General features: G+C 41.0%; 1 protein-coding gene across 9 annotated transcripts in view; it reads right to left on the minus strand.

The window, feature by feature from the left end:
- The window catches only part of ATE1 (arginyltransferase 1), a 157,501-nt gene that overhangs the window by 31,660 nt on the left and 105,195 nt on the right, over window positions 1-20,646 (minus strand). For 8 of the 9 annotated variants that reach the window (XR_005793710.1, XR_005793708.1, XR_005793709.1 and 5 more), the window contains exon 11: window positions 7,045-7,165. The exons of the other annotated variant lie outside the window; for it this stretch is intronic. Coding sequence is in view for 4 of the 8 variants with exons in the window: in XM_040486643.1 (XP_040342577.1) it covers window positions 7,045-7,165 (121 nt within the window). In the remaining 4 variants the exon portion in view is untranslated. The remainder of the gene's footprint in view (window positions 1-7,044; window positions 7,166-20,646) is intronic. 9 annotated transcript variants of the gene reach the window in all.

The following is a 20,646-nucleotide window of genomic DNA, read 5'->3' on the forward strand; positions in this document are numbered from 1 at the left end:
CTCCAGTAGCCAGCAGACACTGCACTGAACAGCAAATGATGCAGGCTCCAAAATAGAGCATCAAACCCCCTTCCAGAATTTTTTCCCACTAAGCTAATGACTCACGTTCTGTTACTATGGAGCCACAAGTTAAACCAAGAATACTTACTGATAATTCACAAGTGTTCAATTAATGGCACGACTTAGGGTTGATGACAAGCTCGACGGCATCGAGGGATAGGATCTTTTGCCCCTTCTTTACTATTTCATCTTTAATCGTTATTCCATCAGGTGTCCGAGATCGCTGAATTTATGGGCTAAGCAAAGTTTAATTTAAATTCTCTATTTTTATCCTTGCCTTCCAAACATCTAAGTTTTTAAATTTTTAAAATTTGTTTAAGACCAGAATGCATTGAAATCATTAATGCTTACAGAATGTCACTGTTTTTTGAGTAGTAAAACATTTTTACTTGCATTACAATAAAGTATCCCTGTGAAGTAGTTACAGGTCTTCTCAAAATTTTCTGAAGTCTATGGGAGAGGGTATTAAAAGAACTCTGTTGTTGTCATACATCCATGACAGTAATCTTGTTTTTATCAAAAAGCAGGTGGAACTGATGCCTTCTAACTCTGACATATAGGTGTGCACCCCACTTATATTTAATGCCTACAAGCGAGATGCCACAAAGCTCCCTAACAAATAAAAACAAGTCTCTTAGGTACTCCATGGCTTTGCCCAGTACTGCGGTGCACACACTGAACCACATTTCCTCTACGTCATGAAGATTCACATTTTCACACATTCTGGTATTTCTGAAACCCAGATGCGTCTTACAATTGACAGAGTCATAGTCTAACTGGCAACACTTTTTCTTTCTTAGTGGTACGTAAGATAGAGGACTTAAAACTGACGGTGTCTTCCATTCAACGGCGTATCATCGTTCAGCCAGCACTTAAGCAGCTGTGGGCTTTATTTTTATTCTCTAAGTGACATTTTGGACAACCTCTTCGTTACATTCAAAAATGTCAGTTTTTTTATTCAAACAAACAAAGCACTACTCTAAGACGCCACACATTAAAGCCAGGCAGAACTAGCATTTTTTTAGACACGGTCTGAAGTGTATTGGTAGTTTCCAGCCTACTGGACTGATTTCAAAATGGATTAATTAATGATTTCAAAATCATAGGATTAATTCAATTTTAAAAACTGGGTGACTGTAAAAGGAATTGTTTATTTTTAAAAATTGATCTGTTCCGGGGCGCCTGGGTGGCACAGTCGGTTAAGTGTCCGACTTCAGCCAGGTCACGATCTCGCGGTCCGTGAGTTCGAGCCCCGCGTCAGGCTCTGGGCTGATGGTTCAGAGCCTGGAGCCTGTTTCCGATTCTGTGTCTCCCTCTCTCTCTGCCCCTCCCCTGTTCATGCTCTGTCTCTCTCTGTCCCAAAAATAAATAAACGTTGAAAAAAAAAAATTAAAAAAAAAATTGATCTGTTCCATAAGAAAAGACAACAGGATCAGGGAAATCTTTCTTTAACAGCTAAATGGAAACTTCAAGTCTGCTTTTCAAAGGTTTTCAGAGCTATTTCAGTCTGCCTCTGGCCAGGGCTCCAGCCAGCTTCGGTCACTGGCTTACTGCTCGCGCGTGCTTTACTGAGCAAAGACTGCCTGGTAAAAATTTGCAAAGCAGTAGTTTTAAAATTTCTCTTGTGCGAGACTGGCTGTAAAACACTGAAAAAATGCACACAGTCTTTGCAACTGTTGGAAGTTTACCTTAAAAGTCCGTTTCAGGTTTTCTGGTAGAAAGCGCACACACTAAAATGTTACAATCCTTCAGTGTTACGCACAAGTATCGTAGGAAAGGCCTCTTTCCTTGCTCCTCTCTGTCCTCATTAGAAGACCATGTCACAAGGGGGGAAACCTCGTTTCTCACTTTTAAGCCAGCAGTTGTATTAGTGCTACACTAACATCTGGATTAGAAAGGGTACCTCTGAGAAACGGGTAAGCGGGAAAAGAGAGGAACGCTATAATGAAGAAGTATTTTTCAGCAGACAGAGAGTAAACTGAAAACTTACAAGGCTTTAACTTTCTATGTTTCTATGTTTGATGTTTTCCACGTCAAAAATACGTTCTCCAGGTTCACCAAATCCAAAAAAGCCAAATTTCCGAAAACATTTTGTCTCGACGCCGGGCTTCAACCGCTTCTGTCTCCACCCAGCTACGTCCTGGCACCACCATCTTTACCGGCAACAAAGAACTTATGTTTACTAAGCGTCCAGCAATCAAACATCATTCACTCTGCGACTTCAAGCGGGAAGTCATCCTCAAATCCAGCTTCACTGCACACCTACGGTAATTAAGAAAGACACTGTCCACTTAATTGTAACTTCTCACCGCAGCACATTTTTAGGGACCCTCGGAAGTTTTGGTTTATCTTTTTGTCATTCTGCATGACTTCCTAGTGACCAAGGCGACACTGTGGCTGAGGGTACACCCTTTGGAGGGACCATGAACACAGTATTCAGGAAGTGAGACCGGGCTTGGAGAAACCAGGCAAGCGAATACAGTCAGAATTCTTTCTGAACCTGATCATCCCACACGCGGTCAGAGTGGGACTTGCTCTCTCGATGGGCATTTACGACAGAAACTACGACACTATAGAAAAAGTGCCAGGGAACCATGCCAGCAAGAAAGAAGAAGGCAGCAAAGAGAAGAGACAAATGAAAGCATCAGGTAACACAGATTGGAGTCTCGGAAGTTCAGGGTTGAGCTCCTTACACTTAGATTTTCATTAACTGGCTGCAAAAGGTAAAACGTCTTAGAAATCCTCTAACTTGGGGAAATGCAGCAAGCACTAAGACAAAATTAGGTGCTGTCCTTTTTACAACAAACTTAAATTCAATATTCTGATATCATGACTTAGACAAATTAGGAAATTTCTTGCAATCATTTTCAAGTATGTATAGAAAAGAGGGAGTGAAATCTAGACTAATCTGTGGTAAAATGTCTATACTGCTGTAATTTTCATAGAGACAGAAATAAAGATCATTCTACTTAGCTTCTTTGAAATAAATGCTAAAAGTAAGTACTTATAAAAATGAAAGAGCAATACCTGAATTAAAATTATTTTAAATCTCTGGTTAAAAAACAAGCATCCGCTGATATTTTCGCGGTAAATAATATCTGAGGAGGTCAATCACGAAACATTCCCTCACGTGCTGAGGATCAATGGGGGTAACGCAGGAGGAACCAGAGATGGTACTTGGGAACCAGCATATGCTCAGTGAGGTTATCCTTTTTCACAAGTCTGGAACCAAAGGGACTTTTTCTAAGTAGGCTCCACGCCCAGTGTGCGGCTTCAACTCCCGACCCCGAGATCAAGAGTCACATGCCCTACCGACTAAGCCAGCGAGACCCCCCAAAAGGATTCTACTACCAACGATAAATAGTATAACACCTGTACGACATTAAGAGTCAAATCAAATCATAATTTATCATGGTCCTCAAACCAGCTCCAAAACATCTGCTTTGCTTCCAACGCCTCTTATGAAGTATCGGTGGCAGACACTGCCTGTCACCTAAGTAGTGGCATTTGTCAGCTGAAGCCCCAAATCAGTGGCCCAGTAGGTTTTGCCTTACTAAAAGGAAGAAGAAACACAGAGTACTCGGAAAAAAAACAACACAAGTGTGAAGGATGATTCCTGCTCTGTTGTTTAACCAAGGTATGCAGAGAAAAAAGATCCGGATGAGAGCATAAAAATACTGACAGTGATTACTGCTGTAGAGAGAGATCGATGGGCCATTCCAATATTTCTTCTTGGCATGGTTTTATGCATTTGGATAAATCCTCTACTACTGTTCCCAGTAAACATTTTTTAAAGATAATTTAAACAAAAGAGGCAACATGTAACTGTAATGCAGGATTTTTGAATTCTACCCATATCCAACTATCAATTTAATAAGCAATCTGACAGACTTTTTACTTCTAAATTCCTTTCTTTGGAGTAGGCAGAGTTCCTGAATTCAAAAACAAAAGACCTATTTATGAACCAAGAGACGTCTTTAGAATTTTCCAAGTTGCTCCCTTTTGTCGGCCCCTCCCCCGCCACCATACATGAAAGCAGTAACAGGTTTTTACCCTTACGCACACTTCCTAGTTAAGCAAATAACCATATAACCCCAAACCTCCAAAATGCGGGAGGCAGGGGAGTAAGGGGTGGAGGGCAGGGAGGAGTAGGATTTCCAGAGGCTTACATCAATTCAGGATGGAGGGAAATGCAATTTTTCTTACAAGTGGCTCCTGATACACCTTGTAGCCCGAACTGTTTTTACAGAGACCTGTGGCGATCAGCTGTGCCTTCTGCAGAGTAATTTAACTACCGAACAGCTGGGAGGAGAAACAGATTTAGTGGAAAAAAGCACCATGCCGACTAACAACGGTGTCCATATTAAACTCTGTATTTTGTCTGAGTCGGAGTTTGGGTCATGTAAAAGTGAAACTGACCCAAGAGAAGAGAACGGTTTCTCACAGATTGCCATTTAAATCTCAAAGGACCATGTTTCACAGCATGCTCAATACCTTTCAGCATGTAACTGCATTTTAATTTCCTAAAACCACAGGACATAAGTCTGATTTCAAATAGTGTCTGGACTGTGATACTCAATACTGATAAAACTGTACGGTGTTCTCTTGCAAGTTCCAAAGACTCGGCATACGGAAAAGGATCTTCCTTTTCTTTGAAGAAGAAAACTTAGTCCTCTGACTTTTGTAAATGGATTCTGAACAATGAATATGTTAAGACCTAGAGCTTATGCTGTAAGAACTGGAATGTAACAGATTACAGGAGAAAAGCATGTCGTGCACACCCTCCACTCGCCATGGTGTAGTCCCGTCGAAATGAGACTTCAAATTTTCTTTGCCATGAAATGCTCCTCAGTGCTAACTTCAGAAAATGAATTTGAAGTCTATTAACATGAATAAATCTTTACTTGAATGTTCAGTGCATGGAAATTATTCAGTTACCTTTTCAGCTTTCTACAACAGACAGAGCCTGTGGTTGGCTTAATCTCCAAATAGTATATAAGAGAAGCAACCTTCTCTTATATAGATCCAGGAAAGAAAAAGGGGGACGGTGAAACTGCGTCTTAAGTTTGGGAGTCAGAAACCAATTCGTGATCATTTTTATTTAGTTGGCAGGAACTTATCCACTTTTGTATGTGAACGTGAAATAATGCAGTAAGACGGTTAGCTGTTCTCACCAGAAGGAAATGACTCTGAGCTGCCCTTGAGAAAAGCTAAAAAGGAAAAAACAATTTTTTTGAAGGGACATCAGGTAAGTATTTGCTTTCCTCTGAACTACCACTGCCTTCGCTTTGAGCCTGACTCAAACGCTGACAAATTCAGTACGGCTGTCCGTAAGCAACGCGTCTGTCTGTCTGATCAGTCAGGTGTAATTCTACTTAAAATGAAATAATGAAATGCTGACAATCGGAGGTGCAGAACTATAAAGCCCTGGTTGTTCTACGAACCCTAAATGTCTAGGAAGCCTGGGGTGACCTCGGGGTGTCTGGTGTAGGAGTCAGGTGGGTCCCTATGGCCACTTGTTCATCAGATTCTAAGGTATCACCATGTGTAAGAAGTGCCCACTCTTGATAGCATAACAGCTTTTCAAGGAGATGTCAAAATACAATGAAGCATGAACCAATTTTCCTTTTTTGGAAATAAAAACCCTCATTTGTGGCGGGGGGCGGGGGCGGGGGGTGGTAAAGAACACACATCCTAGAACAGAAGAAATTCCTGCATTTCTTTGCTTGTCCCTTTGTCTTCCTATTTGATCTTTCCATTTACTCCCTGCCCCTCCCCCGGCCTTTCCGTTTCCCTTTTCTGATTTTTCTCCAAGCTTAGACCACGGGTGACTAGACAGAAAAAATGTGATTGTTAACTGTGCACCGGGCGCCTCCTCTGGCAGACGTCAGTGAGGCACAGGGGGAACACCCAGGAACTCCAGTCTGAGGAAAACACACATGGGGAGTCGATGCCCACCACGAGCACCACAACTCGCGCCTGATGGACGAAGCCGCAGGGGAACGCAGGGAGGGTGAGAAAGGCTGCTGAAAACTGAGCGAGATCTAGACAAAAGGGAGGTGACTAGAACTGCGTCATTTTTCTGGAGACAGGAATCAGAGCAAATAAAGGCAAATGCAGGTGAAAGCCCGTGGCACAGTCTACGGGACATCGCGTGCTCATTTGCCCAGCCATCGCCAACCCAGCAAGACGAGGGGGCTATCCTCAGTGTGCCTGTCTTACTCTAATCTTCATGACAGCTCGGCAAGGTAGGTTCTATATTATCTTAATTCTGAAGGTCAGGAATCTGAGGCCAGGAAGATCATGAAATTGCCCAAGGGCACACGATTTACAGGCTGATGATGGAGCCAGGATCCACCTGCAGGGAGTCTGACCCCAGGCTGTATGTGCAAGTGTCTGTGCCTACCACCAGTGCACAGACTATCCAAATGGGGAGTACCAAGAGATAAGACATGGCTAGGGCTGGACTGCGTGTGCAGGAGGTGGAAGAAGGGATGCGAGAGGAGAAGCACCAAAGATGTAAGAAAAAGTCAAGAAAGTATTGTCAACAACAACAAAAGTATGGTCACAAAACCCATCCCAGCCTGTTGGCCTTCGGGAAACCATTCCCCGGCCTTGTTCAGTCAAACTGGTCAGTATTTCTATCTTCTTTACCTAAATTAAACAGTCTAGGGAAGAATTTTTATGCACTGTGACAGCTGTAGCAGAAACGGAAGGTGGTACCAACGCTCAAAGTAGAAGGAGATGGGTTAGTAAGGAGCAGAAGCACATGAGGTTTCTGCATTTATTTCCAGAAGCGAGAGTGTTGTGTGTGTGCACATGTGGCATCTCCCGGTCTCACACAGACATGTGTGCGCGCACACACACCATATACATTCTACGATAGATGAAAAGCTACCTGGACCCTATTAAGAGCCAAAGCCACACACAAGGAACCTAAAAACAATGCCAAGGATTTTTGGCAGAGCTCTGCTCCAAACGTACCTGCTTCTGGGTCCCGGTTGAAACGGCAGTACTTTGAGTTCTCAAGTGAAGGCAGGCACTGTTCGATGGGCACCCAAACATACGTCTCAGGACACAACAAATCAGAAGGTCTATACTGACCCTAAAGAGAAGTGAAGGAACAAGAACACAGGCTTTACAAACACAGTAACTTCCTGGTTACAAGGCTCCAGAGTTCCAGGAAAGGTTTTAATCACAAATTTAAACAAAGTCAACCAGAAACAGCTTTACTGTAAATACTAGCTGTCTCTAGTAACTGCTTTCCTGTCTCAAGAATGCACATTTGATTCAAAAGCTCTCTAAAAGCAATGCGTCACTATTTGTGATGCCTGTATTGATGTGGAAGATTCGAGTTTCTACTTCCTTTTGGAAGAAATATTTAATATATGATTCTTGCTGAGCTGACTGCAAAGAATACCCAGTTTCAAAATCAAAGTGAAATGTCTTTTCATATATGAAAGCATAATTTATATATGGAGTGAACTCGTTTTCAAAAATGAAATTTTAGAAGTTTTTAATTTGTAGATTTAGTTGATAACACTCATTCCATTCCAATGTACTAAAAACTACTGTTTTGTCAAGAAACTTTCATGAACAATCTAAACTGATATATGTAAATAAAGTTTAAAAAACATTACAGAAATTTTAGAGAAACGTCTATAATTCTCTAGCTTCTTCAAAAATGCCATTTTGCAAGAATGTTTTATATATTTATAACCCAATTATGTACCCCAAGTCTAAAACAAAGACTACACACGAGATGCTGAAGAAAAAAAAAATCATTTGCCCACAGGTACAAATTATGTGAAATCATTTAGTGAAAAATTTCAGGAGTACCAAAGTTAGTTAAAAATTCCAAATATCTCTTCTCTAAAACTGCAAACTTCAAAACTCATTATAGAGGTTAAAATCCAGTGCGGTGTCTCCCAATTCTGCTTGGTACAACCCATAGTAAGAAATACACTTCACGCCACAACCTAGTAAGCACAAACACAAATATAGAACTAGAAACAAACCTTTTACTATAGAACGCTTACCCGTGTTATGTAATCTTTTATTTCCTAACCTACTCCATTTTGGTTTTTTTAATGATGCTCCTGAGCCATAAAAAATGCTTTTATGAACGGCAAATGGGTCACAATTTCAGAGTTTGAAAAACACTATCGAATGCCAAACGCTCTACAAAGAATACCGCTGTTATGGGCTCCACACTGTCACATACCTTTATGTCAGACCGGCTCTCTGTAACCGGCCCGCTACGTGGTCACCGTATGAAGCCCCACTCACATGTACAAGAAACACCACACCCCCCAGTATTCAAAGCAGTCAGAAGTCCACAAGCTAACGGGGGAGACCGTACAGAGAGAGTGTGTGCAAACTAGTTTCTTCTTGAGAAGCCGGGAGAGAGTTCAAGAAGGATATGGAGTTTTATTGCGGATTTAACAGACTGACTGGAGTTAAGTCCAGGGCAGGATGAAAAGGAATGAGAACAGTCTAGATGAAGGGAACAGTAAAAACAGAGACGCAGAGTTGCAAGATCACCCTGAGGAACAGGAAATAGCGGGGCATTGCAGAAATGGAGACGTAGGTTGGGACCAGATTCTGTGAAGCCTCAGAATTCAAGTTTTGAACTCTATTCTGGATGAAATGGGAATGCTTGCTGGACAGGAGGAAGACCAGAACTCAGGTCTATGACCCTGCTTTTTCCAGACTGTTCACTGCCCTGCTGATGCCTCACCGCCCTGGCACGGGCAAGGTCATCCATAGGGGCAGCTCACCAGGTGGTGCACATATTCGTCCAACATGAAAATTCACAACACAGGATTATTTGAGATGAATGAATAATTAGTAGGTGTAATAAAGCCCAATATTCAATGATACCTATCTTGTTAAAAGCAAGATTCATTCAGAAAGTGTTTTCTTGGTGGAAAGCAGCAGCATGATGTGACAATGTCCTTATCAACAAATCTGAAAAACTAGCAGTCTAAAAGCACTGGGTCTAAACCTTTTTTATTTTCCTTTTGGGTTATAGACCATTTTGAAAGCCTGATGAGGAGGAAAAAGCTAAGTTTAAAAAGCTAAGCATAGTTCTACAGAAAAAGAAAAAAGGAGTAAATTTTCTTCACCTTGCAGTATACAAAGATTTCTTAGTGCACAAAAAGCATTAACCATTAAAAACAACAACACTAATGAGCTGGACTTCATGACAATTATATACTGCATTAAAAAATTAAGAAAATAAATAGGGAGCAGGGCACCTGGGTGGCTCAGTCAGTTGAGCGTCTGACTTTGGCTCACGTCATGATCTCACGGTCTGTGAGTTCATGCCCCGCGTCGGGCTCTGTGCTGACAGCTCGGGGCCTGGAGCCTGCTTCGGATTCTGTGTCTCCCCCCCACCCCGTCTCTTCCCCTCCCTTGCTCACGCTCTCTCTCAAAAATAAACATTAGGGGCGCCTGGGTGGCTCAGTCGGTTAAGCGTCTGACTTCAGCTCAGGTCACGATCTCACGGTCCGTGAGTTCGAGCCCCGCGTCAGGCTCTGGGCTGATGGCTCGGAGCCTGGAGCCTGCTTCCGATTCTGTGTCTCCCTCTCTCTCTGCCCCTCCCCCGTTCATGCTCTGTCTCTCTCTGTCCCAAAAATAAATAAAAACGTGGGAAAAAAAATTTAAAAAAATAAAATAAAAATAAATAAACGTTAAAAATAAACATTAAAAAAAAGAAGAAATAGGCAAGCGAAAGACTAAGAGAAAATATTAACAAAACATATATTAGAAAACACAGCTGTATCTAAAACGTATCAAAAATTTAACAACTCAAGAATAAAAAAATCATTTTTAAAAAAGCATCAAATATATATGAATATAAATGAATGCTTAGTAAGTACCTGAAAATATATTCAATATCAGTTACCAGAAATGCCATTAAAACCATAATAACATACCACTGCATAACCACCAGAATGGCTAAAATTAAGCCATTAATTTTAAACTGAATAACAAGCTTTGGCAAGGATCTGGACTATGTAGAACTTGGATATTGTTGGTTTAAAACGGTAGAACCATTTGGGAAAATACATTCTTGGACATGTATCATCTGTGAATATGTCCAGGATAAATTCCTTGAATTGGAATTGATGGCTGTAAGGGTTTTTATGTTTTATTAGCCCAAAACTATTTTCCACTGAAGTTGTGCCATTTTACATTTCCATCAGCAACATACGTACACAGTGCTAACTTCCTCAAATCCTTACCAACACAGCCTATAATCAAAACTTTCAATCTCTGCCAATCTGAGAAATGGCATTTCATTGTGGTTTGAATTTGCATTACATGGCATTCCATACGTTGAAAGGATCTGCATTTCCTTTTCCATAAAGTTGGACCCCTCTGTGGTTAGATTTCTGGTTTTGTTATTTGAAAAACTCTTTATATATTAAAGAAATTCACCCTTGGTTTGCAAAATATGTTGCACTTCCCTAGCTTATCTATCTTTTGGCTCTGTATGGTATTTTCTTTCACCATGTGGAAATCTGATAAGTGGTCAAACATATCATTTGTTAAAACAGTGTCTAAGTTTTGCAATATAATTTTAAAAAGTCACTGTCACTCAAATATTATAAAAACATTTACATGTTCTTTTCAGTACTTTTATGGTTTCATAATTTTACATTCACATGTATGCTCCATCTGGAATTTATTGTGGTGTAAGGTATAAGAAAAGGATCTAACCTAATTTCTTTCAGATGTTTACCAAGTGGCCTCAACATCATTTTAGAACCGTTGTTTCCCCCGCTGATTTAAACGCCTTTTTGATAACTTACTAAATTTCCATATATATTTAGATCTCTTTCAGCACTTCCTATTTATTTAGACACTATCTGTCTATTCATGTACCAATGCCACACAGTTTTAACTATTAAAGCTTGATATTGTATTTTAATCTCTAGTAGATCTAACCATCCCCCTACGATTGCTCTTCACATGTGCAGAATTTCCCGGCTCTTCTTGGGTAATTTTTCTAAAATTCTGTACTTAGGGGGCAGGGCGCCTGACTGGCTCAGTCAGTAGAGCGTGTGACCCTTGATCTCAGGGTTTTGAGTTCAAGCCCCATGTCGGGTACCGTAGAGATTACTTAAAAGACAGAATCTTAAAAAATAAAATAAAATAAAATAAAATTCTGTACTTAGTACAAAAATATTACCAATATGAACAAGGAAACAGTAATAAAAACGTTATGGTGTATCTTGTCTGTTGTGATGGAGGGACACAGAAGCAGAGAATCCCAAGAATGTCTAGTAACAAAATAGATGCAGATTCATCCACAGACACCTGAACCCAATGTCTGCCTTTAACGATGACAGTGACATTCAAAACCAGTCACTGACCACGAAATGGATCCTCACTGTGCGGCAGACGCTGGGCGGCTGGGAACAGAATGATGAACAAACAAGTGCCTCTAGGTAACTCACCATCTCCTGGTAGCGACGGACCAGGACAAAGACGAAGCGCATGCCAGGATATAGCAAGTATGATTGAGTACAGGGGGTCAGGGTTTCCAAAATGTCACGTTCTTTTCAGGCAATACTTGCTCACAACAGTGGGTCGGATATTTTCTTTTTAACTCTTTAAATACTTCATTTATCTCACTGAAGAGTCACAAATGAATACATTTTGACTTCTGCTCATCATCCGAAATCAAGTGTTTAGATTAGGTTAAGACATCCTTTTTCTCCAAAGCATAGGCTTATCTCAGGGCTTTGCAGCAGCTATTCTCCTGAGCCACCAAAGAATACAAAGAGTTTTATGAAATAAACCACTTTGAAACATTATGCTTTCTAACATTTCTAACATTAGCTGGTTGAGAGTGAGGGGAGGGAAGTACTTAAAGCTCCACTGAAAGTCACCGTCACACAAATGAGAAACGCGAGGGCCTGGAATCTGCCCTGCCTTTGCAGCTAGTGTGAGAAAATGAGAAATGTCTGTGTTAAGAATGTAATTACTTAAGGATTTAGACATACTTTCCTGTAGTCAGAAGAAAAAATATTTAATCAGCCCCTAAGTACGTTCATTCATACTGGAACAACGAGGCGAAAGCAGATGAATCCTCTCCTAGGGTGCCGACTCTTTGCAAAGAAGAAGAAATCAGAGTTACCACAGATTTCTCAAGTACTCGAAATTCTGAAAACGTGATTGGTCTGACAGGGCTTATCTCACAATTTTTCTGAGCGTTCCTGCAATCTGATGTACAATTTCAGAAGAGGAGCTCCAGAATCACCACGCCCCATCTCACAACCGCCCCATCTCACGACCACCACCGTCTGACAAGGACAGGGCCCCAGGGGCCGGCAAAGGCACCAATTCCAGGAGGGGAGGCTCCGGATGACGCACTTCAAGAAGCCTGGGCAATGTAAAAGCTATCTTCTAAGAAGCCCAAATTTAGAGGAGGGAAGGTCTAGTCCTCATTATTAATTACACATTTCTGGGAGGGACAACCACTCCGGTCAAAGTCCTCAAAGGGAAGGAAGCAAGTTCGGCGACCTCTGACCTACAGCTTCACCAACAGAAATCACTTCTGCAGCTGGTTATAAACCATTTTAGGGCAGACAACAAAAAGGAACACGAAACAAACTAAGGGCCTCTACATTTTGAGTTATCACAGAAGAGTGAATGTTTTGCTTGGAGTGCTCAGCAATAATCAATGTTCCATGCCATGACTGTATTCAATGATTTCATTTCATTTAAAGAAAACCACTTAGACTACTGGTAAAACCCAAATTATGCTTATACAACCCCACCAAAAGAAGAGAAAAAATTAGGATATGGTCATAATATTTCAGTCAACTTTACTAGGCTGTCATAGATTGAAATTCAAGGAAATTCCAAAGTTAAAGCTAAAACGGGGGTGGGAGTGGGGGTGGTAAATACATTTCCTGTTCTATTTCTATGAAAAATAACTGCTTCTTTTGGAATAAGAGGCATCCAATTTTGGGTTTTGGTCAATAGAATGAACAGGTATTCTTTTCACTTGCATGTTTTAGACCATAATTTGAAGAACATTATCATATTGATCTAATTTTTCTAGCCTGTAGATGACTCACAAAATAAACTGTATGGAGACTATCTTAGTGTAGCAAAATGTATTAATCAAAAGTCGACCTAAGAATTACATTCATTTTGCTAACCAGAGGTTAAAAACATCTTGCTATCATTTCTTACCAAATAAGAGCGACACAGGTATGTAAAGTGCATATAAAAAGGGTGTCTGGAATAGTCTGATTTCACAATCGTTAACAATTTCAGCAAGGATACTTTAAAACAGACGAACATCCTTTATTTCTAATGAAAACACAGTCAAGAACACTAAGACTTTCCCTTAAGGTGTAACTAGTTAAAAACCTGTTGTTTTGTTTTAAAGAAATGTTTGTTTGTTTGTTTATTTATTTATTTATTTATTTAGAGAGAGAGAGAGAGAGAGAGAGCAAGCACATGTGTGCAAGAGCTGGGGAGAGGCAGAGAGAAAGAGAATCCGAAGCAGGCTCTGCGATGTCAGTGCAGAGCCCAATGTGGGACTCAAATTCACAAAATGCGAGGTCATGACCTGAGCTGAAATCAAGAGTCGGGCACTTAACTGACTGAGCCACCCAGGTGCCCCTAAAAACCTGGATCTTTATTTTTTTTTTTTAGTGTTTACTTATTTTTGAGACCGAGAGAGAGGGAGACACAGAATCCAAAGCAGGCTCCAGGCTGTCAGCACAGAGACCAATGTGGGGCTCAAACTCATCAACCACAAGATCATGACCTGAGCCGAAGTCGGATGCTCAACCGAGCCACCTAGGCGCTCCCAAAACCTGCATCTTTAAAGGTAAAATCTACATTAGGCAGATGGAGGAAAAACAAAAAAAAAAACGGTTCTAGCAAGCCCTGGCAATCGACCGCTTTTTGTAAATTTTTTTTGAGATGCAATGCACATACCATAAAATTCACCTTTTTAAGGTGTACAGTTCCTTGTGCTTCGTGTATTTTGCAAGGTTGTGCAATCAACACCACTACCTAATCCCGTAACATTTTTATCATTCTTTAAAAAAAAAAAAAAGCTCTCTTCCCATCAGCAGTCCCTTCTCTCTCACTAAGGCCCTGGCAACCATTGACTCTACTGGCAATCCGTTTTAAAATGGGGAGTGTTTGCTTACGCTGCCACACTCCTGTTAGAGGCAGAGCAAAACCCAAAGCCACAGCACTGCCTACGAAGCCCTAAGTGATGTGACCCACGTTACCCTTCCGGCTTGTCTTCTACGCCTTCTTCCTTCCTTCGTCATTCCACTCTGGCTGCCCTGGCTTCCTGGTTGCTCCCAGCACACATCAAGCCTGCTCCCACCCCAGGCTTCTGGCTGTTTTCTCTGCTGGTCTTACAGATATTCCCAAGACTGTCATCCACTTTAAGTTTTTGCTCCAGTGCCACCTTCTCAATGAAGGCCACCTCTCCCTCCTATATTCTTCCGTAGGACTTACCGCCTTTTAACACTCTTCCTCCTACTTACTTGTTAGATCCATAGGAAACTCCTTGCAGGGTCAGGAGTTTTAGTCTGATTTTCTCACTGACGTATCCCCAAACCTACTCATCAGCTGACTGCTGGCTGGATGAATGCAGGACACTCGGCCCGGAGGCCTTTTCTACTTCCTTCTCTGAACACAGACGTCACTTTAAATACGCCCTTCTTACACATAGGAATCGACCAGTGTCTGCTCAACTTGTATTTATGAGGCAGCTTCACTGCATTTTTACTGTACAGAAACAGTTCCCAACCTTTAGGAGTTCTGTGAATTACCACTGGATACTAAAAAGTACATGATCACGACAGGATCTAGAAGAGTCACTGAAATCTAAAAGGCGGTTGTCATACTTGAGAACGTCAGAAACTACTAGTTCGCGTCCATTTAGCTTTTTCCCCCTCAGAGCTGAAAATATTGCTTTCCTTCTTTTACTGGTATACACTGTCTTTTTAAAAAAATGCATAGTTTGTTAAGTTTCATTTGAGGAAAAAGGAGGGGGAGACATGACCTGAGAAAAGACCTCCTCGTCTGTGCAGAGTTCAGCAGTGTCACTCTGGTGACGACAAGAACATGAACAATGTCGGGGCACCTGGGTGGCTCAGTCGGTTGAGTGTCCGACTTCAGCTCCGGTCATGATCTCACAGCTCGTGAGTTCGAGCCCCGCGTCTGGCCCTGTGCTGACAGCCTGGAGCCTGCTTCAGATTCTGTGTCTCCCTCTCTCTCTGCCCCTAACCCATTCGCATTCTGTCTCTGACTCTCTCAAAAATAAAAACATTAAAAAAAATTTTTTTTAAAGAACATGAACAACAAGCTCCCCCAGCATTTAAGCACAGTCTCCGTAATGACTCTGCACATCCCAGGAGCTAAATCTCCGAATAAATGACAAACGTAATGAAAACAGATGCTGTTTCCACTGTGCAGATGAAACAGGAAGGTCCTGTAATGGTAGCAATGAACTCAGACCTAGACTCCTGATCCCCTTTCTCCTTCTATACCTAAATGCTAAGATATTCACAATTGTTAAAAAGTATTTTCTCTCTTTTCATGTTTACTTTTGAGAGAGACAGAGCATGAGTGGGGAAGGGGCAAGGAGCAAGGGAGACACAGAATCCAAAGCAGGCTCCAGGCTCTGAGCTGTCAGCACAGAGCCTGACATGGGATGGGGCTCGAATTCATGAACCATGAGATCGTGACCCGAGTCGAGGTCGGAGGCTTAACCGACTGAGCCACCCAGGCGCCCCAAAAGTATTTTCAAAATAACTTCCCAAAACCTTAAAATCACAACTGAGTCCAATATGAACAGGACTCTGCTGGTCATCAAGGATGGAAAGATGGAATGAGCCTCGCGAGGCACTCATCATCAGCTGGGGAAACGGGAGGCATGGGATCCCGTGACCTGTGTAGCCAGGGGCAAACGCAGGGTGGTAGGTACAAGGTGCCATGGAAGGACAAAGAGCTGCAATGTGGCTGTGATACTTGGCACAGCAACAAGGACTATAAACAAGCTGCTGGTCAAACACAAGGCGGAGACAACCAGCTTTCTTGGGAGACTCCTCAGAAGAGGTCCCTTCTGTAGCATGTCCAAGTCTGAGTGGTACCATGTTTGAAAAAAAGTCAGGCACTTACCGAAAGCAAAAACAGACCCAAGACCCACATGGCTGTCTCCTTCCTGAGCTCCCAAATACATGTCCGTCAAAATTTCACCAGATAGGAAATGTGACGGGAAACCGTTTCGGTTCCACAGATTAGTATGTGGTCCTGTGTCTGTGGCTTGTGGATGCTTCAAAAATCAATGTCTCTTCAGCTTTACACTCAAAATGTTCGGTTAGTTATAAAGATCAATTCCATCTTTTCTCTGAACGAATGCCAGTTTCCATAAATTCAAATTTATTACCAGCGTGTATCTTTCTTAATATGGAATGACATATTCGAAGTAACTTTCAAGCTCATGCATGGATCCTAATGTAACTTAGTATTATCTAGAGAAATATTATGAAATTGACAGCTTCAAAATAACATTCGAGTTTATCTTATTACACCTTAGATTCCTACAGAAGGACTTCTTACAATTCAATGTACAACTGATCAAAAATAAAAGCTTATTACTAACCACCCCTTTTAAATAAATGTGGGGTATTAAAAGGTATAATCTTTGATTATAGCAAATCCACAAACACATTATTTTCTTTTAAAGGGCTCCAACATCTTTTAGAAGCCTTTTCACTTCACCTTTATAAGACGACATATATGAACCTCTATGCATTCAGGACTACACGTTTGCAAACCTGACATATAAGAATTCTCTTTGAATGTTACATTGTCTTTGTACGAATTTAAACAACATGCAAATGAGAAATTATTTCTTTAATTAAAGTTAAAGGAATCGAGACTGTTATTTTTCTCAGAAAAAAAAATCAGAGAAAAGTAAAGAAATGCTTTCATATGATATTCACCCAAGTTAGCATTCTTGGCTTTTAATTGGAAACATCTGGGGATGGGCTTGGCAGATTGCAATAAAATTGAAGTTACCAATTCACACCCTGCCATTTTGAGGGTATTTTGTTTTTACAGTTTTCAAATTAAAACCAAACGGACTTTCCTTTGAACTCTGGTCCTGAAGCAAAGATCTTTATGAGATTTCACTCTCAAAAATACTTTATAAATATTTTGAAAAATACGAAGGATTTTGCAAGTATTTGAGGAGAGGATAAACCAGCAGAGTTTATTTTAAAAGTTCAAGTTAAATTAAAATGTAAGAACACTAAAAAGGCAGTATTACTTAAACACACACACACACACACACACACACACACACACACACACACACACACACAGTAAACCCTAGTAGCACTGAACAAAGAAGAAATAAGTTACCAGACATTTAAGTCTTTTTATCAGGTAGAGGTGATATCAGTATCCTATGTTTCTACAATAAACCTATTTATTTTACTAAAACCAACTGCTTAAAGAGAAGCTCTAACACTACATAAACAAAAATAGCTCAAAATAATCCATTAGAGTGGGCTGTACCTACACAGAAAACGAGTAAGAACAAGGGCTTATTAAATCCAGTCTTTTCCCTGAAAGACAACACCAATGCAATCCCATCCACAAAGCACTACAGCAGACCCCTTGCTCCCTGATTTCATTACATAAACAGAGATTGACTTTATCAGTCCCCAAGAGAGTGCTTGAGAAGTAACTCTAGCTGCTCTGTTTTCAGAAACTGTGTTTGGATTGTGCCACGCTCAGTTGGCGAGCTGAGCGGAGACCAGCGAAGACAAAGGGCCTAAACATCTGAATCCATTTGTGTTCCCTGAGTTCTGAGAGCCAACAGATGTACTCCATGTGCTGCTGGGCTAAGCTTTGAAAATTTAAAAATACATATTTTTCCCACTGACAAACAGAAAGTGATGGTATTCTGTGTTTCTTTAATTAAAATCCAAGAGTTTGCAAAGGCTCCAGGACTTACTTTAAAGCTTCCTTAAGACCGGGCTATTTATTTTACTATTAGTGAATAATAGAGAATAAAGATTCTAATTCAGTTTTAATCACAATCTTTGCTTTTATTTTGGAAACCCTGGGTTAATCTTTTTTCTTCTAGAAAATACAAAGAAGGCTTGTGAAGAAAAGATTCAGGGAGTCAACTTACAGCCCAAATTTAATTTCAAACTGAAGGGTCATAAGTTGAAAAGGATGAAGAAAAAAAGAGAATGAAAGACGAAGACAGAGAAAATAACAGAAGAGAAAACGAAAAGGTGAAATCCAAAGCTGCTTTAATTTCTCTTAAAGATCAAACATTCATGTGAATATCGTGTATGTGTGTGTATATTAAATTTGGCCTTCACCATACTAGGAAGAACAATCAGGATAGACGTTTGCTCTGTCGGGTTTCAGGCTGTTGCGTGAGAAGCGGCACTGAGAGTCACTGGTTCTGTCCCTACCGTAGGCGGAGATGTCCTTACCTGGACCACAGCGAAGAGGGACTGATTTCAAGTTCTCCTGCTCTGAATCCATCCTCCTACTGCCAACAGAGAGAACTGACTGTGTAAATGCCCCATTTAAAGCCCCTTACTGGCGCTCCAATATGTATAGCAAAGTAGGATAATCCTTTTTAAGGTAAAAAAAAAAAAAAAAAAAAAGTCACAGGCCTTTATAAGATAGTATTGTAATTTTAGTTAAAGCAGATGAGAAATAACGTAAGATAAAAAGCCACTACAAATTCATGAATGCTTTTAAATGAGTATGGATTTTACCAATGACAACAGGTCCTAAATGTGTTTGCACAAGGACAGTACTACACTCACGGGTGTACCAATCTACACCCACAACGTGTATACGGATGCACAGACTTCTCGCTCCCTGGTTTAGCGACATCACGCACCCTGAGTGAATGGCCCAAGATGTGCTTTCAGCCTACTTCCTTATCTGGGCACACTCACCGCAGGGTACTCACATCTAGGCACCAGGAGGACTACTCACTTGGGTCTAAATGCCTCCAGTGGACCTAAGTGCTGTCTACTCTTTCTCTGCCAAGCTCTCCTCGGACTCTGCTTCACCTCACCACCAACTGCTCTCACCCCCGGACAGAATCATCCCCCATGCTCTCTTTCCTGCAAGTCAATGGGTTATTATTAAATGCCTACCATCTGCCAGCCTCTACGGTAAGGTCTTGGGCATGCCATGGTGAATAACAACACTCACGAGTTTCAGTTCTCAGGGAACTCCTAGTCTACAAAGGGAGAGGACCTTAAGAAAATAATCACACAGAAACATATCATTACAAAGTGTGGCAAACACTGTGAAGAAAAAGCACTCAGAGAGTACAACAGGGAGACCTAATTTAGACTGGGAATGTCAGGGCTGGTGTCTTTAGCGGGTATCTGGGTTTGTACAGAAGTTTTTTCTAGAACTTAACACGAAACTACTGGAGTGGTCTGTTTACGTGCTGTTTCTCTTACTTCTGCAACCTCCCACCTCCCTTCCCCAACCTCAACTTGGGAGTTTCCGGAGAGCTGGGAGTACATCATTTCTTTGCATTCCTTGTGCCTAGGCAGAATTCCTTATATGGACTGAGTTCTCAATAAATACATATTGAATATGTATTAAACTGAATGTGTCGAATGGTGTTTCTTAAAATAGGCAATCAGATCATTTTAAAACTAGAAGGGCTGTAGACCTCCCTAGTCAGTATCCAGTTTCATTTTAATATTTAAAAAGGGAAGGGGGACAGAGAAGTTAAGTGACTTAAGGCCAATGACTGGTAAAGGCAAGATCATAAGCTCAATCTTAATATTCTTTTTTCTGTTAAAATTCCCAAGGTAAAGCCAGACAGAAGTATGAACACCGACGGTGTGTCAGCTAAGTCCTATGTTCCTGTTTATGAAGATTTGCCTAATCAGAATCATTTAGAATCTGGACCCATTAGTAACACACAACCAGCAGTATTTTTTCAACATTCTTTAAGTTGATACGCCTTGAGTCAAACAAATGCTAACAGCAATTCACCACAAATACACAGCTTTAATAACGGCAGTAAGCTGTATCTGATTGATCGTGTCTCTAACTGAAGCTATTACTTTTTTCCAGTAAACATTTTTCAATGCCTGAAAACCTTAATCGTAAAAGTCTGTTTAATTACACCCCTGAGGGAAATAAGAAGTTAGCTATAACCTCATATTTATCCCCAGGGTGTGATCTTTGGTAATCATTCCTTTTTTTCTGCCTGATGGAAAATTCATCACAAATGACTTAAACGCCTCAAGTCTGAGGATAACCTTTCCCCTCCCCGCTGTAGCGGTAGGAGGGCTGGTAGAATTTACATCCTGTCCCCTTGGATGTCATCAGTATTCTGTGTGTCTGTGTAAGGAAGTACTTGGTAGAAGGTCAATGTGACAGCTGAAGTGCCCACACTTCAGCAAGCTCAGAACATGTCTGGTAGATTACTTCCTCCTTTTCTAAATGATCAGTTATAGAATTATGATGAACACAACGACTTTTAACTTAGTATTTGACGGGGTGAGCAAATCAAGTCCA

The sequence above is a fragment of the Herpailurus yagouaroundi genome, unplaced genomic scaffold (assembly GCF_014898765.1).
Source record: "Herpailurus yagouaroundi ecotype Mexico unplaced genomic scaffold, PumYag 163, whole genome shotgun sequence".
Lineage (NCBI taxonomy): Eukaryota > Metazoa > Chordata > Mammalia > Carnivora > Felidae > Herpailurus > Herpailurus yagouaroundi.